This window comes from Gymnoscopelus braueri, assembly GCF_963280865.1.
Source record: "Gymnoscopelus braueri genome assembly, chromosome: 4".
Taxonomy (NCBI): Eukaryota; Metazoa; Chordata; class Actinopteri; order Myctophiformes; family Myctophidae; genus Gymnoscopelus; species Gymnoscopelus braueri.
The window spans coordinates 17,612,251-17,637,591 of NC_137605.1; the positions used below are offsets into that span (position 1 = coordinate 17,612,251).

At 41.5% G+C, this 25,341-nt stretch overlaps 1 protein-coding gene across 1 annotated transcript in view; it reads left to right on the forward strand.

Annotated features, from left to right (window-relative positions):
- Positions 1 to 25,341, forward strand: part of stk31 (serine/threonine kinase 31) — a gene marked incomplete at both ends in the record, with an annotated part of 31,444 nt that overhangs the window by 775 nt on the left and 5,328 nt on the right. The window contains 17 exons of the mRNA XM_080425802.1: positions 860 to 928; positions 1,258 to 1,410; positions 14,368 to 14,705; positions 16,008 to 16,386; positions 16,490 to 16,615; positions 17,276 to 17,391; positions 19,096 to 19,249; positions 19,587 to 19,712; positions 20,225 to 20,404; positions 20,629 to 20,751; positions 20,842 to 20,961; positions 21,355 to 21,483; positions 21,856 to 21,957; positions 22,058 to 22,138; positions 23,398 to 23,523; positions 24,785 to 24,910; positions 25,043 to 25,129. Of these exons, the coding sequence (XP_080281928.1) occupies positions 860 to 928; positions 1,258 to 1,410; positions 14,368 to 14,705; positions 16,008 to 16,386; positions 16,490 to 16,615; positions 17,276 to 17,391; positions 19,096 to 19,249; positions 19,587 to 19,712; positions 20,225 to 20,404; positions 20,629 to 20,751; positions 20,842 to 20,961; positions 21,355 to 21,483; positions 21,856 to 21,957; positions 22,058 to 22,138; positions 23,398 to 23,523; positions 24,785 to 24,910; positions 25,043 to 25,129 (2,535 nt within the window). The remainder of the gene's footprint in view (positions 1 to 859; positions 929 to 1,257; positions 1,411 to 14,367; positions 14,706 to 16,007; positions 16,387 to 16,489; positions 16,616 to 17,275; positions 17,392 to 19,095; positions 19,250 to 19,586; positions 19,713 to 20,224; positions 20,405 to 20,628; positions 20,752 to 20,841; positions 20,962 to 21,354; positions 21,484 to 21,855; positions 21,958 to 22,057; positions 22,139 to 23,397; positions 23,524 to 24,784; positions 24,911 to 25,042; positions 25,130 to 25,341) is intronic.

Here is a 25,341-nt window from a genome sequence, read left to right on the forward strand (position 1 = left end):
AAAATCTCAGAGGCTGCATGGCACCCCCAGTGCCAATAAGGTAGGGGGATTTACTGGGGGGGGTGGATGGATGGATGGATGGTCGCTACTACATTTCAATGCATGCATGTGCCTCAGGCTCAGGGGCTCTTTGTTGTTGACACTTGGGGCATTCAAAATGTGATTGTGAGAAATTGTATTTAAGGCTCAAGAAGGCCATAATGCTTGATGAATTACTTGATTCAGGTCATAATGGACTTTTCCCCCCCAGTTCGTTAAAAGGGGAGCATTGTAATGGGATATCAAGAAATGTGCATGTAAATGTATTTACAGTGCAGTGGTGAGGAAAGTACATTCTTTACTAAAAGTATCAATACTGCAATGTAGAGACACTGTTACATTAAAGTACTCAAAATCATCAAAATCTACTTAGTAAAAGTGCAAAAGTATTGGCTTTGATAAGCACAAAACATACTTTAAAGTACCAAAAGTAAAAGTACTCATTATGCAGAATGTCCCTTTTCACAAGGTATCATATTTATAAAATGTATTAAAATCTTTTGAAAATAGCAGATCTACGACGTGTCGTGAGCTTGTAGATCGGCTATTTTCAAATAACCAAAGTTCAAATAGGGCTGAAGAGGTTAATGTACTAAGTTTTGTAAAAATAATTCAAATCTATAAAGTAACTAGTAACTAAAGGTTTCAAATAATTGTAGTCGAGTTAAAGTACAATATTTGCCTCTGAGATTTTGTGGAGTAAAAGTATTGAAAACTGGAAATAGTCCAGTAAAGTAAAAATACCTCAAAAGTACAGTACTTGAGTAAATGTACTTGCCCATGTTACAGTTTAAATGTCTCTGAATGAACTCTGTTGTAGATTTATGGAGCTCTTTTCTCAAAAGACAACAACTGGTATCGCTGTAAGGTGCTGCAACAGCTGGACGATAAGGTGAAGGGAGATGCATGTTGGGCTGTTTCATGTGGAAATAAGCTATATCACCATAACATAATGCTGCTTATAAAAGTCTTCAGATTAGCATTTAGATATTACAATTTTAAAATGTCAACTTTATAGATCGTGTTTGTCACATTGGAATGCAGGGTAATGGCAAGTCCATCTAAAACTCTCAAAAATTCTTCTTGCCCCAGTGGTAGTTTAAAATGTGTTCAGTTAAGAGCTCGTTTTTGATCAACATATACTTCCTTTGCATTATCCCTTATTGAAAATCATTATGCAAAACCTTTTAATACAATCTTTGTCTTTTATGTACGCAGTTCATGGTTTCCTATATTGACTATGGGAATAGAGAGATGGTTTGTCGATCGGCTGTTGTGGAACTTCCAGAGGATCTGCAATCTCCAAGTCTGGCCAAAAAGTACAAATTCTGGGGTTTACACAGCGACCCTGATTCACCTAACATTAAACCGGTAAGCACGGTATTTGAGATGAAACTGTTTTGTTGGAATCATCATAAGCACAGCTTAAAGAATAAAGTCAAGTCAAATGACTTGACTTGAAGTTTATACACATATGAGACAGTTCACGTGGTGGGTTGCTCACATACTTTAGACCAGCGTTTCCCAACCGTCGTGCCCCGGCACTTTAGTGTGCCGGTTGAGAGGGCTTGCTGTGCCGTCTAAAATGTCCAAGAAACAGAACGAAACCAACTGCTGCTTGCTACTGTAAGCATTTAAATCACCATCCTTTATAACTTTGCACCATTGAGCCAGTTCTCTGTTTCTGCTGGTATTCTCTATGGTGTGTCTGTGTGTACGCTTGAGCCCAGCTACAGCATGCTACTATAGAGGAGCACAATTAGATACACCCTGCCATTCAATTAATCCTGGCACTCTGTGTCACTCTTCCTGGGTCCACCCAACGGAACTCAATAAAGAAGGAAGAGAATCGCTAGACACCGGGCATTGGTGCACATGGGTGGCAAACTGGAATCCGGAAGTTCGATGAAATGCATGGCAGTGCATGAGAGCCAGCTGGACCAGCTATCCAGCTTATGAACAAACACTATTTCTGAATGATTGCGACCTTTGTCATGTAATCGGTTCAGGAATGTAAAAGAAGACATATCACAGGTTGTTTTCGGACAATCTCGCGATAACGGCACATACTTTGGCACAGTCAGAAACGTACTCTGTGCTCTTTAGATACCTCAATAAAATTATACAGTGTGCACATCGAAAAGCAAGCATGTCTTTTATTTTCCTGGACAGAGTATTTTTTTTTCTTCTAAAATGCATTATACTGTATAGATACTGTATAATACTATAATTTATACAGTATATATGTCACAGGTAAATTGGCATTCCAGGGAAATTGGAAGGGGAGCGCTTGTTTGTAGGCGCGGGGCGGGGCGGGGCTGCGAGGCGGGGCTTTGATGCGAGGACGACGACGACAACATGGATATACATACATACCGGCCTCAGTGGCGCACTTCGATAATCATTGGACTCCCCATCCACTACCACTGGGAGTCTGGGTTTGACTCCCGCTTGGGACATTACTTTTTCAAACAACCGCAGACTACTTTTTTTCTCCGATAAAGTATAGTTTTGGACCATGACGGAGGCGCGCCAACTCAGCAGACCTTGAGGCCGAGGAGTCGCGCCCGAGCGCCTCCAGGCGCGAGTGCCCGCGACGACCGGCCGATGGTCTGCTAGTCGACTAAGCGCCGTCCGAGTTATGTACCGATAGGCACAGAATCGTAAATGATGTTGTGGGGACTGCATTTGCCCCTCTATGGTTTGCCCCAACTGCCACTCACTGCACTAACATAGCCCGCCAGCCCCGCCCCCTTGTGCTTCAACTGCATGGAATAAGGTGTAGCAATCACACGCCGAGATCATAACTTCAGCATGGTACAGGACGTAATATTCCATAAATCATATAAATATAATTTATGAATTATTACAATATATATATTGATATATATTGAAACTTACGTCACTGTAACAGTAACGTGAGTTCTTGTCAGACTTGCAATAAATATCCCAATAGTATTACTGTAAACAGAGAAAAATGAATGACACACGCCTTCTTAATAAAAATAGTCTCAGAAATTTATTAATGAAAATAAATGCACAAAAATGATCAGAAATGCCACTGCATTTCGTTGTACGTCATAACTAGGTGATCTTTCATTCAACGTTTAATGACAGGCTGGTGCTGTCCTCAAAGGTCATGACTTAGACCTATGTAGGTTTCCATCGTAGGCCATATTTTGAGGGAGGCCGGCCTGTAACGCCATGCTCTCCATCAATATATGCTAACTACTAGGGAACCAGTTAAATAACTTAGAACCAAAAGGAATGTATTAGTTCCCCCACTCAAATGAGGGCTTAAATGTTAGTAGATAAAGTAAAACATAGGATATCGTGTGTGGAAAGAAATGAACAGATACTTAAATGACCCAACGCTATCTGGACATGAGAAAAGGGGAAAAGAATGGATCATGGAGCCTTAGGGAGGAAGAGACCGAACCATACATACAGCATATCGTTAGATGTTGCCACAATTCACATGTTCAAGACTCATACGACCTGGTTGGGAGGCTTTTCACGACAGTCCTTTTTTTCAAAGTCCCGAGAGCGGTCAGAGTTCTTCCAGGGTACGGTGGGAGAGATAGAGTGCAAGGGGGCTTCGCCCCTCACCCCTTCTCCCACCCCCCCCTTTGGTCCTTTGGGATCAGAGAAGAGAAGAGCTGGTGGTCTGGTGTTCTGGTGCAGGAAGAGAGTGAGTGCGGGTGTCTCTCTGTCTTTATAGTAAGGGGGCCGGTTCACCGACGGTGAGGGAGGCCCCCCCACCTTCTTCGGGAGGCGGCCTCCAGTTCTCAGTGTAGATTTCATGTTGACACACATCATTCAGTGAATGATATTGACTTATTGTTCGTTCCTTGATGACGCATCGTCACTGAGTCTTTTTGGGCTTCTTATTGTACGTGAAATCAAAAATGCAATTCAGGCATATCTTTGCATCATACATTTAGGTTAGGTTTGTTAGTAAATGACTCAAAGCAGTGTGGGCTCTATTACCCATTTCTAGGGGACACACAACATATTCAATAGTTCCTTTCTTCACCCGACTGGGGCTATGCTTGTTGGCATTTGGTTTAAGGACATAATATTTGTGATACAATGTCTTTGTCTCATTGTCCTAGTGGGGAGGAGAGAGAGAGAGAGTGTGTGTGTGTGTGTGTGTGTGTGTGTGCGTGTGCGTGTGTGTCTCTCTTTCTTAAGTCCATTTCCTGCATGTCATAAATAACTTTGGGCTCCCCCCATTCACTTCCAAATAGTGGAGGGAAGCTGGATACAGAGAGAGAGTGGCTTGGTGTGTAATCGGAGCTCAGGCTGGCAAACTGCATTCCTTCTTTCTCCTTATCTTTATGGCCCTGAAAGGGCCTCGCCTCAGAGTCCCAGGGGTCGCTGAGGTGACACGGTGGTCAGATGTCCACAGTTACTCTGGCCCTGTGAGCTTGTGGGGAGAGAACCTGATTTGTCTTTAATATCCAAAAATGTACGTATCCGCATAAGTCCAATTTTGGGGGACGGCCTTGCGTTCATATCACTACAGACCCCCCTGTTCATGGTTGATGGATCCTTGATGTCATCAAGGGTTCATCAGTCTATGAAGAAAAAGAAAAACAGCAGGGCAAAAACCCAAAAATTGGACACGGCCCAGAGACTTTCCGGCCTCTGTGATCGGTAATCATCTTAACATGTCATTATGGCAACACTACTAAAGCCACACATTCGAGACATACACACCAAGGTTGAAAAGCGCAGAGGTGAAAAGAAAGAGGATGTTTAGACCATAGTATAGGGGTCTCTATACCCATTTCTGGTATACCTTTTTACTTTCTCTATTCAGAGTACAGGCTGCTTTGAGTGGTGAGCAGCTGGTTTAAGGGCCATGATAATAGGGGACACACACACAAGGGGGCATGCATAGTACTCGTGTCTAGGTGTTGCTTCTGAGAGCAACATCAAAACTTGTAGTGGAGGGATGAAGCAAAACAGATGTCTACGCCTATCAACTCCTACACTAGAGGACCAAATGACCTTTCCTGACTTTAAGGGAAAAGGGCAGGGGGTAGCATGCAGTCAGAGTGGCTCTTTGTGAAAGTGAGCCTACTTCTATGAGTTTTTTCCTGAAGGAAAACAAATAAAAAAAACAAACACAAACAAAACGGCTCTTATCCCATTCCTAATATTGTGTGGGAGAGAGTTTTTGGTTTTTAATACCCTATTGGTATTTGTCTTGGATCTATGTAGAAAAACAGACAAGCAACAAAATAAAACAAAACAAAAGAAACCTTGAAAGTATTATTGAACTCATCAAATGAGTCCTAACACTTGACTTGTCATGCAAGGATGGTCTTCTCTGAATGTCTAAATGATGTTGTTAGTTTCCGATCCGATTAGTGTTCAGCAACCTTTGTTAGGTTTGTCTTAACCAATGGCCTAGCTGGGGCAGGATACTAAGTAGCTGTGACTTATATAGCACATTTTCACTTGTTTAGGGAGAGGTCGGAGATTTTGTTTCAGTGTGTTAACTGCAACCCTACCACAGTAAAGAACTACAAACATGGTGACCTCTACTTAGTTACCTAAAGTCAATATGTCTATTTGGGCACCATGCTGTCATGGCTTTTGAGCCTTGGTCCATTGTCAACTAGGTTTAGTTAGACCATAACTTACACGTGTTCTTGGGGTCACCCTGGGGTTACCTCAAGCTATCATTAGATAGGCTGACATGAGCACCTGGTGCCAGCATTCAGCACTGCTGTCCCTGAATTGTGTCAACAGACTTGGTCAACAGTTGGCAATCTTAGGGTGATATCATTGTTTATGACTGACCCCCCTTATGAGGAGTTGAGTAGTCAACAAGGCTTGTCGCAGTGATTGATCAGCGCCGCATTATAATGTCACACCTGAAATTGCCAAGTTTTGTATCACATAAGGGTTGGGGTCTGTGAAGTGGCTTAGCATAGCGAGCCACGAGGTAGACTATATGGGCGGGAAATCGAGTTCCAGCGGTCAGGGTGTCTGTGTAGACATGGTGGGTCCATTGAGCGCCCCAAGTGTAGTTAGTAAAAGCAAATGGCACGGGCTTCAGGAGCCACGTGGGAAATGTCAAATGTGCCTAAACTATTCGAGCTGCAACCATTCATTAAGCTTTTGACCCATAAGGAGAAGAGCTTTATTGACAGGAGCCACAAAAAAATTATAGTAGCACTAATGCATGGGTCCAATTTTAATTGGACATAGTAACACTTTGATTACACCTGGTACCCTTAGCATAGGTCGTCAGTATCATTGACAGCGCCTAGTCCTAGGAAAAACAGTTTGTAACAGTGTAAATAGTAGATTATAGGTACGTTTTTAGTTACAATTGATTATGAAAATAAATTCAATCCATTATAAAACTACATAGCCGAGAGTTTCTTACAACCGTCAAACTTAATGTGTCGTTTTAAAGGAGAAAGAAAAACTTTTCAACACCGCATGGGCCTGAAGTTGACTCAAGCAGTTAACTATTAACACCTATGGGTTTTGGGTGACTACTATATTGGTTTGTATGGGGCGGTTTCATACACGTTCGAAGTGTGCTTTCTCATACCACGCGTGCAAACCATATGCCCGCCCTACAATTACAAGATATAGCAGACCACATAAGTTACTGATTTTTAGGCAGTGCCCAAAAAATATATCACACAACTCCAACACTTATAAGTTCCGTCCGGGGACCTATAGACTTGCATAAACCAAAAGGTAATAGGAATTGTTTAAACGACCCCGATGATCATGGTTAGTTGAGCCGCAGTGGTTTACATGAGTTTAAAGAATACGCCTATCATTAAATGACCCAGAGGTGTGTCTTGGTTAGATAGCCATCATGGGGCGGTAGGCTTACGTCACTCCTGTGTGAAAATATAGTACAAGCGTCAACCTCATGTCTGTTGCTATGACTACTAGTCATGCGTCATGGGCAGGACTGGTTTCTGGGAGGGTGCATTGCGCGCCTCACACAGAAACATGGCCCATACGTCTCATGACCTGACCTTTTGAAATAGACAAAAATTGTTTCGCACAGGTTGCTTGTAATGCACACAAAATTAAGGGTCCCCCCTACAGCATTTGGCTAGGGTAGGACACAAAACTAGAAGGAGTGGTACATGCAGCAAAAACTGGTGAAGTACTAGTGGAATTGTACTTAGTAGGCCGTGTGAAGATGAGACAAGGTTTCCCTGATAATTATTTTGAGGTGTTTAGCTTTGTTCGAGACCTAAAAATTTAAGAGGGATTATTAGTCCCAGGTTCCTTAGTTTAGTTTATTTTTATTTTTTAAATAAACGTTTATTTGGTTCGAATAGTAAAGTATCTTTGATTGAGAGAAAAGTCTTTGAAGGTTCCTTTGGGTTTTCCCCAAAATAACCGAGATTCAAAAGAGAAAACAAGATTTTTAAATTTGGAAAAACTAATCAGAGAGAAGTGAAAAAAAAAAATTTATGCGAGAGAAAAAAAAAATCTAATTTGAAAAATTAATTCCAATTCCAATTTCTTTTTTTTTTTTTTTTTTTTTTTTTTTCAAATAATTTTATCCATTTATAGAAATTCCAGAATAAACGTGAACAATCTGCAGAGTATCTTTAGAAACCGGAACATTGAAAAATTTCCGGGAATTATAGCCGAAAATACTCTGCAATCGTCAGACTTATTGTGTTTCTTCTTACAAAGGAACAAAAATTAATAATCTGTTTCCAATTCTGAACTAAGATTAACTTTCCGAATTAAGCAGTTAACTTATTAACCCTTTACTTTAAAACGAGCTCAAACAAACATTAGCTAAACACCTTTAAAAACAACACTGGATCCCAGTCTGTCTTCACACAACGTCACGTCACCACCACAGATCTTTATCTCAAGTGAATGTCTCACTGGAGCTCAACTGTAGTGGGGGAAGGAGTTCTTAGCTCCACAAAGCCGTTGCACGTGCTGTGACGTTATAAACGGGAGGGGCGTGTTGACGTAATTCAAAATGGCGCTAACTGAAATGTCACGGAAGGACCAGACCGCAGTCGCCAGGCTGTACATGCCTGCTGGGTTTGTGTTGAAAACACGGCTTTCCTTCCGGACAGCAATTTTGCACTCAAAGTTAGATTACGGGTCAGTTTGAAGAGGACAGCATGTGGCTAGGGTAGGACGCGCATTGGTTGTCCATGCGGTCTGTCTATCAAACCGTGACGCGACCTTGATTGTGGGGAATCTGACTATACTGCGGTGTAGGGAGGTGCTAAGATACGGTTAGCGCTAACCATATGAGACCTCATACACTCACAAAGTATAGTAGGTCACCGTTATGTGGACAGCATTTGGCTAGGGTAGGACGCGCATTGGTTTTCCATGCGGTCTGTCTATCAAACCGTGACGCGACCTTGATTGTGGGGAATCTGACTATACTGCTGTGTAGGGAGGTGCTAAGATACGGTTAGCGCTAACCATATGAGACCTCATACACTCACAAAGTATAGTAGGTCACCGTTATGTAATTTGTAAATTTTGTTGTGATTTTTGGCGGAGACAAAACCCATGTCTATATATATAGCTCCCACAACTGTATCACCATCATCTGTCCGGGGGAAACTAGCAGATCAAAACTGCTCGTCCCCCCCATAGGAAAGCACAGAGGAGACACATATAGCGTTGGGGCCAGGGTCTGTAGGCGCTTTGAAGACATTTGTTTCACTTAAGAGCATGCAACCTTGCAGCTACTCTTTAGTTACTCACAGAGTATCATTCTTGACTGATACACAAACACAGGTAAACTACGTCCCTTGAACTATGGCTGCTTATAAAAATTGCCATACCAACTGTTCTGGCTGTTACAGAGTATAGGGCATGACTCTATTTCTCTTGTGACAGGAGGGGACTTCTTATAGCTCCAGTTGTACAGGTCTGTTGAAGCAACCTGATCTCTACACCTTTTTGAAACGGTGGAGTCATGGCTCTCAACTCAACTCAATACAGCCCACCTAGTCTTTTCTCAGTGCATTAATCACCTCGTGCTGGACAAATGTCTTTGTTTGGGCACTCTCCCTTTTTTTTTTCTCGGAGTGGTCACAACAAACAAAATTGATACCTCAATATATACTGCATGGGCCGGCAACGTAAACACTGTATCACTGAGAGGATACTCTAGCGTATACGGAATTATATTGAATGATCGTGATACTGTTATTGGATTTTTAACACTTGAGAGCTTGGTGAGTATGACTAGGTTGCAAAAATTGCATACGAGTGGCATACAATCAAATACTTTTAGTTAATTTCAGTATGCAGTAGCAGTGTGCAGTGACATCGTTTTCTCATTTAACTGGGAGTAAACAGGATTGAAGTGAAATGCAATTTCAGTCCAATCTTCCCAGAGAAATCGGAGGCCCGGATTAACCGGAACAAATAGCATGGAACTACTCTCATACACACTTAGGACTATGGGCCTAGTTCCGAATGGTAGTATAAAAGAACTGGGTTTCTTAGGGAAAAAGGCAAAATGTTCGAGCTTACTCAAAACAAGCACTATTTTGATCAGGATTTTGCCAAACTTTGACCTATACCATTGTTTTGTCCTTAATTTGAATTGAGGCGGAAACATTAAACCAATTATACTTAGGCTCCCATCAAATCATGGTGAAATTAGCAGTGGTCACCTACATTCCTTTCTTTAAAGTCCCTTTTGAACTTGCAAGGCCTCACAGCATGGCACTGGAGGTAAAATAATAGGTGCTGTAATTTCTCAAACCGGGTTACATCCGGTACTTATAGTTATTCTGTCTCTTCTTCGTAATATACCTACATATGGGATAACATATGCCAGTATACCACTTTGAAGATAAGAAAACTGGGCTTACATATGTACCCTCTAGTCATCCTGTCTCCTCTTCGTAATACCCTTACATATGTTATCCCATATGCAAGTACATTACGCTGAAGACAAGAACACTGGGGCCACACACGTAACCTTTAGTTTTAATCGTCTGGTAACAGACTCTCATCATTTAATAGCCTAAGATTGTTTCCTAAATAGACGAACATAACTTTGAAATCATCAGGATAAAAATTTGAGGACTTAAAGTACATTAAAATTTGAATCCTTATTCGAAAAGTTAAAAATGTTAACAGCAATTTAGCATGTAATTGTTTAAAATCTTCAAAAAAATGTATTATCACCATAAAATGATGACTTCACGTTGAAATCCAATTCGATTCAGTCAGAGTTTTGTCATAATTAAACCATCGTATGTAGTTGTTCTCTTAACAATCAACAAATCATGGCTTTGGATCGACAGAATAAGAATCATGAATTCAAAATCAAATTAAGTGAACTCATAGGTAAAATTTGGAATAATCAAACAATCACACCAAGTCTTTGCATGTCGTTCATTTCAGAATTTTGGCTCATTTGAAAGCCAGGTAGCCACAGTAGGCTAGTATAAATCAAAGTTTGCGGCGGAGATTAATTGAGATAAATTGGGAACTTGAATAGAATTTATTCAATAAAAGTTCCTATGCTTGTCTTAATTTTAGGAGTAAGTCAACAACATTTAAATTGATCGGTACACCTCTCAGTCCTAGTACTCTACAAACAAGTATCACAGTATCACAATATTCAACAGACATGTTTATGTTGAGCCCAAGCAGGGAGGAGGAGGAGGGGTGATTTCTTGTCATTCTGTCCACGCCTGGATAAACATTTGGGTTGGAAGCTACAAAGCTGAGTGGCAGGGCCCTCACATGAAGGTTGTAAAACTTCCCCCCCAATCCATGTTGGATTCAGTTAGAAAAACACCAGAGCAAGACATTTGGAGTGTGACAACAAACACCCACTACCTCCAAAAATAGTAGCCTAATGCTACCCAAATGCACTTTGCTGGAAAATATCTCATGACGGAGGGAGCCTTTTAATTCCCTTAGGTTAAAAGAGGGGACCTCCCTCACCGTCCAACGTGCTTACGTCACAGGGGGCTTACCTATTAGTCCATAAAATTCAAGAGGGCTGTTTACTCTTTGTCTTGAACTTTTATGAATGAATAGGTGTTTTATTGGAGCCATGTGACAGTGTCTGAGATTTCACCTTGTAGGCTCTTGTTAGCCGGTCAAGATGAAATCTGAGACACGCTCTGCAAGACATAGACAAGCTAAAACATCTCTAACGTCTCACCTCCTCTCTCTAGTCTCACAGAGCCCTATGGTTTTCAGCTGTCTGGTTTAATCAGAACCAGGCTACTGTCCTTTTTCTCAGAGAGAGAGGATACACCCCCACCTCCAGTAATCAAGTTACTCAGGGAAACAAAGACCCATAAACTTAGTTTCCTGGTTCAGTGGTCAGAACAGAATTTCCATTCCGCTCTGTGCCACTGGGGTTTGAAATTGGGAATCTGAGGATAGGAATAAAATAAAACCATTCCAAATCAAAAGTTTCAACCTGTTATTTTTTTTCAAACACGGTCTGTAAGCTTTTAATGGGATTCTGCGAGGAGGAAGCGTCACAGTTGCTATCCTTTCAGTAATCCCCTCCTTTTAAGACAGTTAAAACTATCTAAAAGGTTTCCTAGAGACCATAACAGCTTTACTAAAGTTATAAATCTCAGTCCAGTTTAGACGTAATTTACACTTGGTTTTGCTTAGATTTTTGTTATCTGATAACTATCTTTCTCTTTTTATTCATAAAAAGGCCATTGTAAATTAGTCAGGATTTAAAAGGGAAAGGCTCTTTCTAAGTAGCTAGTTTAAAAAGAATATTTTTCAACCTTTTGAGTGCCGGACTCACCTTAAAACATTTCTTAATTTGTTTCCCGGGGGGAAGACAAAAACTCTTTTTACTGTGTCTCCTTCGTTCTGCCGAACGCTTTTGAAACAGTTTTAAAAGGGCGGATCAACTTGCATTCAGCGGTTATCAGCAGCAACCCCTTTTATGCTTTTTTTAAACTCAATATTTCCAACAACTGCTTAAAAACAGTTCTTAAAAATCTTGAGGCTCTTACTTCTGCTCTTTACTCACACACTTATGGGCAACAAAAGTGCTACTGTCTATTCAACTCAGCTGTCGTCCGTCCACTGGGGACAGCAGACAGACTTGCTTCAGCACAGATATCCACAGTTATGATCAACTTAATTCACTAAAATTGATTACGAGAAAAAAAAAAGAAAACAACAACAATAATTGGCCTATTATTATTCTTATTTTTACCAGAAAAAAATTTAAATTTATTTTTTTTCTTTTATCAAAAATATGATTTTTGATATCTCGGTGTTTACAGTACGTACAGTATTGGGATAAGAGTCTGCCGAACGCGGGGCACCACCTGTAGCAATCACACGCCGAGATCATAACTTCAGCATGGTACAGGACGTAATATTCCATAAATCATATAAATATAATTTATGAATTATTACAATATATATATTGATATATATTGAAACTTACGTCACTGTAACAGTAACGTGAGTTCTTGTCAGACTTGCAATAAATATCCCAATAGTATTACTGTAAACAGAGAAAAATGAATGACACACGCCTTCTTAATAAAAATAGTCTCAGAAATTTATTAATGAAAATAAATGCACAAAAATGATCAGAAATGCCACTGCATTTCGTTGTACGTCATAACTAGGTGATCTTTCATTCAACGTTTAATGACAGGCTGGTGCTGTCCTCAAAGGTCATGACTTAGACCTATGTAGGTTTCCATCGTAGGCCATATTTTGAGGGAGGCCGGCCTGTAACGCCATGCTCTCCATCAATATATGCTAACTACTAGGGAACCAGTTAAATAACTTAGAACCAAAAGGAATGTATTAGTTCCCCCACTCAAATGAGGGCTTAAATGTTAGTAGATAAAGTAAAACATAGGATATCGTGTGTGGAAAGAAATGAACAGATACTTAAATGACCCAACGCTATCTGGACATGAGAAAAGGGGAAAAGAATGGATCATGGAGCCTTAGGGAGGAAGAGACCGAACCATACATACAGCATATCGTTAGATGTTGCCACAATTCACATGTTCAAGACTCATACGACCTGGTTGGGAGGCTTTTCACGACAGTCCTTTTTTTCAAAGTCCCGAGAGCGGTCAGAGTTCTTCCAGGGTACGGTGGGAGAGATAGAGTGCAAGGGGGCTTCGCCCCTCACCCCTTCTCCCACCCCCCCCTTTGGTCCTTTGGGATCAGAGAAGAGAAGAGCTGGTGGTCTGGTGTTCTGGTGCAGGAAGAGAGTGAGTGCGGGTGTCTCTCTGTCTTTATAGTAAGGGGGCCGGTTCACCGACGGTGAGGGAGGCCCCCCCACCTTCTTCGGGAGGCGGCCTCCAGTTCTCAGTGTAGATTTCATGTTGACACACATCATTCAGTGAATGATATTGACTTATTGTTCGTTCCTTGATGACGCATCGTCACTGAGTCTTTTTGGGCTTCTTATTGTACGTGAAATCAAAAATGCAATTCAGGCATATCTTTGCATCATACATTTAGGTTAGGTTTGTTAGTAAATGACTCAAAGCAGTGTGGGCTCTATTACCCATTTCTAGGGGACACACAACATATTCAATAGTTCCTTTCTTCACCCGACTGGGGCTATGCTTGTTGGCATTTGGTTTAAGGACATAATATTTGTGATACAATGTCTTTGTCTCATTGTCCTAGTGGGGAGGAGAGAGAGAGAGAGTGTGTGTGTGTGTGTGTGTGTGTGTGTGTGCGTGTGTGTCTCTCTTTCTTAAGTCCATTTCCTGCATGTCATAAATAACTTTGGGCTCCCCCCATTCACTTCCAAATAGTGGAGGGAAGCTGGATACAGAGAGAGAGTGGCTTGGTGTGTAATCGGAGCTCAGGCTGGCAAACTGCATTCCTTCTTTCTCCTTATCTTTATGGCCCTGAAAGGGCCTCGCCTCAGAGTCCCAGGGGTCGCTGAGGTGACACGGTGGTCAGATGTCCACAGTTACTCTGGCCCTGTGAGCTTGTGGGGAGAGAACCTGATTTGTCTTTAATATCCAAAAATGTACGTATCCGCATAAGTCCAATTTTGGGGGACGGCCTTGCGTTCATATCACTACAAAGGTGTGTGTGTGTGTGTGTGTGTGTGTGTGTGTGTGTGTGTGTGTGTGTGTGTGTGTGTGTGTGTGTGTGTGTGTGTGTGTGTGTGTGTGTGTGTGTGTGTGTGTGTGTGTGTGTGTGTGTGTGACACACTCACTCACTCACTCATGTCTGGCTTGCATTGCCCTCTAGCGTTGGTCCCACAGAATTGCCTGGGGGGGCGGTGAGCGCTTCTTTTCCAATTTACCTGGAATGCCAATTTACCTGTAACATATATACTCACAGGTCAATCACCACTATCTCCTGCTACAGGGCTTCCTCCAGAATCTGATGTTTTCTAAAACAGTCCGTGTTCAGAAGAGGTCTGTGAGCTTTGATGGTACCATCCTGGTCCAGGCTTTTCAGGGGAACATGGACATAGGTGAAGAGCTGATAAACATGAAGCTTGCCCAGGCCAATGTGCTCTGGAGCCAGCGGGAGAACCCGCCCCTGAAGGACCCTGCGGTTGCCTGGCTCCAGCAAATGATGGAAAGGGGTCAGGGGACAGACGGCATTTCCACCTTTCCGGTGTGCATGCCCAAACTTCGACCAGTTTTAACTGACCAGAAGCCGTCGTCTGCAAAGTAAGCTACTGACATTGTGCCACGTTTGTTTTGGGCAGCTCCCATGTGTTGACACTTGACATTGTAGATCGTAATTTATTCTTCATGGTTCGACCCTGTTATTCTTTTTTTCTTTTTTTTCTCTGGGGCTTTTTTATGCCTTTTTTATGGGATAGTAGGAATAGACAGGAAATGGGGAGAGAGATGGGAAGTGACGTGCAGCAAAGGCCATCGGGATTGGGACTCGAACCAACGACGCGCTGTCAGGCTACTTTGGAGCCTAGGTGCCCGGACCTCTACGCCATCGATCTGGGCCTTCGACCGTGTTATTGCCGAAAATGACGAATTTTCAAATGAAAAATGTGACTCAACACATTGAACATCAGTTATATTCGGCAAGCAATACGGTCATTTAATGGAAGGAGCTCTGGTCTCTGGTTCTTTTTTGCCAGAAAATAAAATATTCCACCCATAGAGTTAAAAATAATAGAGAGGGCACCCGAAATCCCCTCCCATCCACTTGAATTGAGTTGCTCACCCAGCGCATGAAGCGAATTCACCCCTTCTTCCGGGTTGGAAAGTGTGATGGGCGTAGCCTATTTGGGGCCACTGTGATACTGCGTCACAGAAGTGACGCGTTTTACGTCACAGAGGTGCGCGGCCCCGTGCGCAAGCTTGTGCGCAAGCTCGTGAGTCGAGCCCATTGGTCGAAACAGTTTTCGCTCGTACATTGTGCAGTGGCCCCGTCCGTTTAAGCTGCAGTACCTACGAATGGCCAGCATGTCCATTTCGCTTCAATGCAACCACTGGGTTCTGGGGGCTTGATTCCACCGGACAGACATTTTTGTTACTCCAGTGCGCCACCTACAGATCTGTTGCAGCCAGTGACAGTCGCATAGTCCTCAACGTTTTTAAAATGCTGCAAGAAAAATATTAAATTGAATTCTCATTCATTCACTATAAATATAATATAATATAGATGGAATAGATTATGTGCTGTACATGTAGACTTTGATCATTTGCATTATCATTTGTGAAAGAAATGTATTTAAAAGCAGTGGGTGTAGCGCTGTTCTAGCCACTGCATTGAATTTAGATGTCATCAGACTTTTCTGTAGTCGGAGATCTATATGCGAGACAAATGTGAACCAGCCTGAGTCCTAATCAGTTTTCAGTATTTTGACTAGAGTCTCTAATGTATGGAATAATGATCAACGACAAGGACACTGCAGTTGAGAGGTCATGTCACATTTATTTTAATCACGGGTTGTTGGTATTTCTAGAGACAATATTTGTTGTCTTTCTTCTCTTGTTACAATCTAGGGAGACGGCCACAAATGTCTTCAATCCTGCCATCGCTTCTGAAAAGAAAACGGAACTTACCAACGCAGTGGAAAAGACAATGGATGTGTCCAACACAGTGGAAAAGACAATGGATGTGTCAAACACAGTGGAAAAGACAATGGATGTGACTAACACAGTGGAAAAGACAATGGATGTGACCAACACAGTGGAAAAGACGATGGATGTGACCAACGCAAACGCAGTGGAAAAGAAAATGGACGTGACCAACACAGCTGAAAAGAAAATGGACACGGTCATTTTGGAGGAGAACCAGAAGCTGAAAGCAGAACTACAAGTCCAGAAGCAGAACTGTCTGCAAAAGGAGAAAGAGTTGAAAGACTCCTGCGCAGAGATCCAGGTTGCACATGCGAGGCCTTAACTTGAACTGGATCTATATACAGTAGTTCCTAGTTTGCCAAGTGTGACTCTTATGTTGAGATTGTCTGGCTTTTTTTCTACAGGAATTGAAAGAGAGCAGTACAAGTCTTTCCAAGGAAGCACAGCGCTTAGAGACTTTGGTGGATGATGTGACGAGTGAATCTCAACAGCTGCAGAAGCGACTGCAAGATGCAGATCTTACGATGCAGGTGAGGAATTGCCCATAAAGGTTCAGATTTACAGTAGCATCAATCAATCATCAGCAATCTCCATAAAAGTAAGGATGATAACCCTTAGCAATGAGTAAAGTTAAAAATACATGTGCATAGTCTGCATACTAGACCTATTAGGTAGGGTGCTGGATAAAAAAACACTTCCTCAGACTTCTGAGAGGATTTGATCTTTTCTACATAATAAACATTAGCAAAAAGTGTTTTTGATAAAACAAACATTTAATGAGTCACAGAATTGGTATGATAAACGAGACTTAATTTGTACAAAATATAAACTATGAAATAACATTAATGGAATAAAAAAATTGCATCAAAACTAATAATTTTGGAGAGGCATTTTGATAAAATTAAATTTAAAATCATTCAAAGCAAGCCTGAGCTCCTCAGGCAGGTTGTTCAAGAGCCGGGGGGCCCTGAACTTGGACAGCAGGTTCAATTCCACTTAAACCAAAACCTGGCATGCCTATTTTAGGAATGTCGTCATAGGCTTTTAGATTGTCTGTTTTCACCACACGGCACCATCTTTTAGTATAAAATGCGGTTTAAGTGGTTAACCAAAAGCAAATGTATACTTTGTTGCATTGCTATTTGTGACTGTGCTGACTGTTTTCAAAATGCTCACTTCTCACTATTAAGGTTATGAAGGAAGAGATTGTGAAGAAAGAGAAGGAAATGGACAAGCTTTTGCATGCTGGGATGGCAGAGCAGCTGGGTCGGCTTGTGGAGAAAGTCCACGCTTTGAAGGAAATAAGGTACCCTGTATTTTTCCCTCAATGTCTTTCATTCACTGCACTCTAGTGATACACAGGGCAGGTTTTTGTTTTCCAACCAGCAATGCCCAACGAGACGAGAGCTTATCTGCCAAATCCAATCCACCAACCCAACAGAAATAATAATCGGTCCACAAGATAATTTTCCAAAGACTACTGTCACATTTATCTGAGTTTTCCAAAGTAACAGTGCTTAAAGTCTTTCTAGAAGTCCTGAAACATGAAAACAGCATAGCCCTTCCTATCCTTGCTTGTATATTGACTATTTTTGCAATTTTTGAAAGTTTTTTAAAACATTTTTGAAAGTGTAAAATAGGGCTTAAGTGATTAAAACCTTGAACACTTATATTACGATATCCAAAATCCCTGATATCTAGTCTCATATCATGATATCAGTATAATATCGATATATTGCCCTACCCTAGTTTGAACGCGCGCGTACATTGGACATGTAGGCATTAGGCAGGCTTTCTAAAATGGAATTTTGGAGAGGAACGTTGTAAGCATATTGGGGATTGGCTTTTTCCAAGGAATTGTGACATGCACTACAGACCATAGGCCATATATGTGTAGGTAGCCCCTGGCAATGTGTTTATTCAGCACCATGGAGAGAGGCATGAAAACCTACACACAAGAATAGCACAATTCAACCCTACTGTTACCTGGTAAAGATGTACCTGCCCATTCTCAGTTATGTTCTTCTTTTAAACCACAATTTGATGGCCTGGGCACCCATAGCTGAATGGGTAGAGAGGCCGCCTTGGAAACAGAAGGTCCCAGTTTCGATCCCCGGCAATGTGTTGAGGTGTCCCTGAGGAAGACACAAGTTTGCCATACCACCAATGATCATATTTTGTATTTTAAAACACAATGCCAGAGCCAGAGGATTAACCCCTAACTGCCCCCAGCCCTGTGCTCAAATTGGACCACTTGGGGAGCAATCAGCTGTGTAAGACTGAAAACAGATTTTCTCCTGCAGGATCAAATAGGTCTAAATGATTAAGTAATTAATTGTGTCAGAGCTCTATGGATATTAACGACTGTTAGCTGCTGTCCATTGAGCAGAGACATACAAAAAGCCAAGAGTCAATGGTTTCACTTTCACAACATTCTTAGAGGATGAGATATTTGAAGATATTATGTTGGCTTGGCTAGTGGCTATTACTAATTGAAATAAATGCATCTATTTTCTCTTTTTGCTCTCCCCCCTCCACTCTCCTCACGGCTTGTCTCTTTTGAAAAGAAAACGGGCACTTAGCCAATGCAATATATTGATAATCTGGCCCGGATCATTTATTATGTTTTAAACATCAATGCGGAGTCCCTCATGAATATCATCTACCATGTTGAACATGAGTGTTATTGTGTATTTTGATTGCAATCAGTGACCGCACATTATTGACACGTGCATAAGATAACATTGTGTCCTGATTTTGCCAGACCACACCTCATTTTAAGACCATGGGCGCTAAATAGGCGCAAGATCATTTAAAACAACGTGGGTGCCTGATGTGAAAATAACAAGTGCTTTGGTCGGAAGATGGCAATGCTTGCACTGCCCCTTTGTGCCATCCCTGCTAGTTGAGAAAAAGAGGGACTAATGTAACAACAGATATTATGCTTAAATAAATCTTCCATCACTTCTAAACTGTGTGAATGTCCATTAATGGCATCTGGTTGTGACAGAAAGAGCCTGTTTGCTGGTGAAGATGACATGCTGATTGAGGCATTCAACACAGTCATCCAGAACAGCATGTCTGCTCCGGTGGCCACAGAAGAACTGGAAGTGGCCTGGAAAGACTACATGTGTGTCCAAGAGAAGCTGCGGGCATGTCAAAAGGTGAGTCCTGCTCAAGACACATTCCCTCTGTACTAAAGGGGAATTTCTCTCGATTTAAAGAACCACTACCCCAGAATCTTCTTTTTTTTGTTTGGTTAATATCTTTTTGAAGCTTACCCATGACATGTCTGGTAGTTTCTTAAAATGTGCATATCTTCAGCATTTATTTATTAATTCATTTCATTTTTCAGGACCACATTGGAAATAAGTGTTTCATTACACTTTATGTGTACATCCTGGGTTGAAGTTGTATTTTGTTGAAACTTGTATTTGTTTTGCCAAAATAAAATTAACATGATCAGCTATTAGTGATGACATGCACACCTGTATTTTGCAGCAGGAGGACGTGAAGGACCTGGTAGACCAGAGGAATAAGATACGATCTGTGTTGATGGCTGCGGCAGATCGCTTCTTGGAGGAGGCAAAACCCATGCCTGTCAGAGAGCGCATGGAGACACTTGAGGTATGGGACAGAAGAGGAGAAAGAAATCATGTCACATGAAAGATCCTGGGGCTCCCTGGTGGCTTGACGTAGTTGGTTTGCACAATGTATAGGCCTGATTGCAACTAGCCTGGAAACCAGACGAATTTGCAAAAAATAATTGCCCTCGGCAGATTTGGTATTGCGTTTTCATTGTCACACAATTATCAAAAGGATAAAAGGCAAGAAAGCCAGCAGCTTATTTCCATTGTAGTCCTTTCAAATGTATGTGTAAATTATGTGGTGCTGCATGGTTTCTTGGGTGTGTGTATTTGCTCTCAATCCAAGCGCCCAAAGTTGCAAGAAAGTGTCCTTGTGCATGTCAGTCCAAGCACCCATTGGTGCTAGAAAGTGTCCTTGTGCATGTCAGTCCAAGCACCCGTTGGTGCTAGAAAGTGTCCTTGTGGGGGAAAAGTGTCGGTGTGCCTTCCACACTAGGTGGGGGGAGATACCTGAAAAATACAGTTGTTCAAATTCTGTATGTCCCACTGCAGGAGGTTAGTGCCTCTCTGACTGCTGTCTTTGGCCCGACTTCGGAGGAGGACGTTGGGGAGCACATCTATGAAGAGTATCGCCAGTGGGTGAAAGAGAAGGAGCAACACATGACCAGTATAAGAGATGATTCCAACAATGCTCTCAATGCCTTGTCTACCTGGGCCTCAAATGTTGGCAAGGTAAACCGTGACAAAACACAGAGTGAGGGGTGTGAATGTGCTGATTATTGTAACATGGCATGATTGTTCATGAATTAATGTTAATGACATTCTACGTTCAACAAAACTTGACATATTTTTCTCTGACTGGCACCTGAACTAGCATTTGATGTGTGTGTTCTACTGATTTTATAATTAGGAACATGTAAGAAATGAAGGCATTTCATGTATTTCTTTGTCTCAAGTTCTTCTGCCTGTCAAATGAAACCCTGGTGACGACGAAGGACGTTATTGACGGAGCAGACTATGTCCTGAACCTTGCAGAGTTGAACGTGTGCCGAGAACTTGACATTTGTCTTTCGAAAGTGGTAGGTTTCTGTTTCCTGGCTGCTTCTTTATCTTTGTTTTTCCAGTGCTACTGTATGTTTCATGTCCTGTTTTCATGCACATGTCCTCAGGGCCAGATTGAACAGGACAGTCTGGTAATTACCACCGTTTTCCACAAGGTCATGCAGGACATACAGAAAGAGAAGAAGGTCCTCATTGATATTATGGATAAATATCTTTTCCACATCAAGGTGAGCAAAGCTCCTTAATTATATTATAGATACATATATTTTACACATTAAAGTGAGCAAAGAAATTCCTTGAGAAACTGTAAGACTGATTGAAACAAAAGTATGTAACTGTTTACACATTGAAGGTGATGAAAGACACCATGCCTATGTTCTATATTAACTACAATCAGTAATTGGGTCATTCATGCATAAAGAAATGTAAACAGACTGGGTTTTATTCAAGTCAAGATACACATGTCTTTTCCTGTCTGCACCGCACAGTCTCATAAAGCAGGAAATATCTTTCAATCTTAAAGTTTTCAAGGGAGAGATTTTTCCACAGTAAATGTGTGACACAACTTCTGAAGATAGTTGTTATTGTAAGTCTGTCTCTATTCACCATCATGTTGTCAGTTTAAAGAGATGATTGAGAGCCAGGATGTCAGCCCCAGCCCAGCCACTCTTCTGCTGATCAAAAAGAACATCCGCTGCCTCAAGTCCCAGCTGAGATGGAGACTAGTAGAGAAAAACAGTCTAGAGGAGGTGAGATTTGACAAAGTACTTTCTTTTCTCTTGTGAAGTGACTTAATAAGAAATGTATATACTGTATCTTCAAACGCTCTTCTCAACGTGTGTGTGTGTGTGTGTGTGTGTGTGTGTGTGTGTGTGTGTGTGTAATTGGAGCAGTTTGTCTTGTTCACATAGGCCCCCCATTTGTAATGCTGTTCGCATTACAAATTAGAGACAGATTTTGGGGGAACCTCTCGCTTATAATTCTAAATACAGCTTGAATTAAAACACTTTAAAAGGGTGGACAAAAGGAAAAATCTAAAAGGAATGAACTATACAGTATCAGTTAATACAGTGTTGGTCCCAGAATTGATTTTCTTCTATCGTTTTCTTTCTTTCCCTCAGGCTGAAGAGCTGGACCTCACAGAGATATCAAAGAAGAGCGAGGAGATCGCCGAAACCAGGAATCTCCTTTTCCAGGAGATCCACAAGGAAAAGGAAGAATATGTACAGCTCACATCACGTTGCAGTGGATACAGTAAACTGTATGAGTCGTTGCTAGTAGTGACATCTGTCGGCTAACACTTGTGTCCTGTTGTTTTTGCAGAATAAGCTGAGGGTTCTGGTGGAGGGAGAATTCCCAGAGCTTCCTCTGTTGTACCCTGAGGTAGACCTCAACATCTTCATGGTGAGATTAAGCACATGAACCCCAGAGGCTCTGTTCTGGGGCGAACATAGCCACTCTACAACCTCACAACGCATCATGAGGCTTTGGGAGATCTGTTGTGAGCTTAGCCTGGTAAACCCTCCCTCCGGAAATCTCATTTCCATTTGATTCCAGGAGTGAGTCTGGTGAAGGCTTGTATGGGCGTTTCTAGCGCATTACCAAAAAACCGAGCCTATCAGCGTCGTCGCTCATCGTTCTGTGATTGACAGCAAAAGTTGGCCAATCAGGTGGCGAGTTCGAGTGAGCCCGAATGGACCCGAGTGCAGCCTGAGTGCAGCCGACCAAACACAAACGGCAGCCATTGTTTCTGTGGGCAGTTTTCTCCGCTGTTTTAGAACTTCAAAAAGCTCTCAAACTTCTTTTTTGAGGCACGGAATTTACTTATAAGATATCGTTTGGATAGAATTTAGTTGTTTAACTTCATATATGTGGTCAATTAATCATGACAGAGCCTATTTAAAAATAAAAATTCAGAGAACCGGCAGGGGCGGGCAGTGACACGCATGTATCCGAATAAGGCAACCTATTTTGGGCATGGCCATCTCAAAAGTCCCGTTGCGTCACATTAGTCGCGGAGGTGGTAAAAATGCACTGCAATTGGCTGAAGGGGAAAAACGATCATTGGCTGAAGGGGTTGTCAGTCAACGGTATTACTCCCGCCCAACTCCAGCCCACAGCCACTATTGCAGAATGGGCGATCATGCCAGACTCACTCCTGGAATCAAATGGAAATGAGATTTCCGGAGGGAGGGTTTACCAGGCTATTGTGAGCTTGTAGATGGGCTATTTTTTGCAGTGTAGAGGGAAAAAAGGAGCAATTTATAGAGCCTCGGGGGACCATATAGTATATAGGCTTTAAGTGATTCATGTAACAGGAATAACAAAAGGAATGCAGAGTTGAAGATATTAAATTTTATTATAAGTGTCATATTATATATTAAGATCTCTTCTTTGTACGTGTTGAAATGTTCTTCATTGTGGTCAAATATAACAAAAGTACACAATCAAACACCATAATATGCAACAATACAGTCAGTCAGTTTTTATACAAGAAGTGCAGGAAAAGTGCTATACGTGGGTGCTATACCTGTTTTCACAATACACTAAAGTGATGATTTGGGGAAGAAACCTACCTTTAACACCTGTTATCTCCATTATTTCACATTACTCTGTGAGTCAGAGATGGGTAATTGTGTTTTTCCTGTTGCGTCTCCCATTAGAGCTCTGGCGGCCTTCTAATAAGGAGTCTGGACAGGGACTTGTTTGATGCTGAGCCCGTCAAAGAACTGAGTGACCACAGACCTCTGGTGTGCACGGAGTTCCAGGGCCAGAGGGTCATACTTAAGGTGTCGGTCTGTCTCCTTGCTGTCTTTAGCTAGTGAAGTTGCCTGTTGGCGATCATTCAGATGTCATTTAAAGCAGAGATTCGCAGGACCCTGAGAATTCAGGGGTATCATTCTAGATGTGTTAATCAGGTGCTAATTTAGGCTTTGGACATGGGCTGCACAATTAATAAAAAAATATCAAAAATCGTGATTTTAGGTTTCACAATTATATAATCGTGAAACTTGGTCTTATTTTGATAGCTGTTGCAACTTGCCATTGTCTCCTTATTACACAAGGATTAATAAACAATGAACATTGTATAAACAGAACATAGTGCAACCCAACTCTCCATCCATCAGGCTCACAGGAACAATCAAGTCTGATACGGTGACAATATTTGACCAAAGCTATGACACACAGAAGCACAATGAGCAAAAAAGGCAATACAAATATTACAAAATAGGCACTAAAAATATTACAAAATAAACTTTTTACACCAAAATAATCCTAATCAATAATTGTGATTAATTATTATGATGACAATATTTAGCACAGTATTTATCATTTAGTCATAATCGAGCATCCCTACTTGGGACACAGAAGGCAAATGTCACCCTATATGAAAATGTCCCAAATAAAAAATATTTTAAAAATCCCCAAATGTTCAATATTTTCAAAGAGGGCAAAAAGAGCAGATCTACAAACACAGCAATGTGTTGTGAGCTTGTAGATCTGACAATTTTCGCTATTCATCGTACAACGTATATAGGGCTTAATGAAGAATCGCTGGTGGTGTCCTGGTAGCTGAACACAATAAGCCTGCCCTAGACAATAAGCGTAGACCTTATAATGACATTATATACAGTAACTTATAGTAAAGCATGTCCTCCCCCTTTTTAATACAAATCCCATTTCTCCTCTTCATTTTGTACCTGAAAGGCCTGGTATATCATATCATATGACTACAGGTGTTGTTGAATGCCAGTAGCCATTTTAGTGTATAAAAGCATATCATCGATTTATCACAGCCTGTGTGTTAATGCTTTTATAACATTTAGTTCAATTCAGTATCTTTATTGTCCCCTAAGCGAAATTGGTTGTGCAGACAGGTAAACACGGAGATAAAAACATAAAAGTAAACATAGTTGCCAGCAATTAGTAACATGATTCACGCATTTTTACCAAAAAGTGTTATTTTGATTTTTACAATGCAAATACAATATGTTCCGATGTGCAGTTCACATAGACCATGTTATAATTGTTTTCCATCTGTGGCCGTAGAGTTACACTTTAAACGAGGAAGCGGAGGTGAGGGTTCTGGAGAGAACGACACTGTTTCATCGTGCAGCAACTGAGAACAAGGAAGACTCTGGAATCCTGCCTCTCTTGGCCCTTTTCTTCAGCAAGGTATGGTGTCATGTCCATCTTTGTCCACATCCTAAGCTGTTGAACAAGCAGCTTCTCATGTGTGTGAATGACCGTTATGTATTTCTGCTGTTATTGACAACATCAGACCTTTCGTTAATGCCTTTATTGCAGTCTGACCCTGTAGCTTACTTAATGGTACCGTACTTCCCCAATGGGAGCCTCAAGGTTGTCCAGGCCGTCAACCCACTGATGGACACGGTGAGTTTTTCTTTCAACTTTGACTCCATGTGGATTTATTATTACAACCTCTAGGGTGATATATACCATCATTTAACCACATGAACCCTTGCGTCCCTATTTTGGGCATGATAGGCGAACATTCAGCGAAGATTTGTGAACAAAAATAGATCTACCAACTTGTAGAAAGGCAAACAGATTTGGTGTAGAGGGGAAAAAAGGAGTGGACCAAG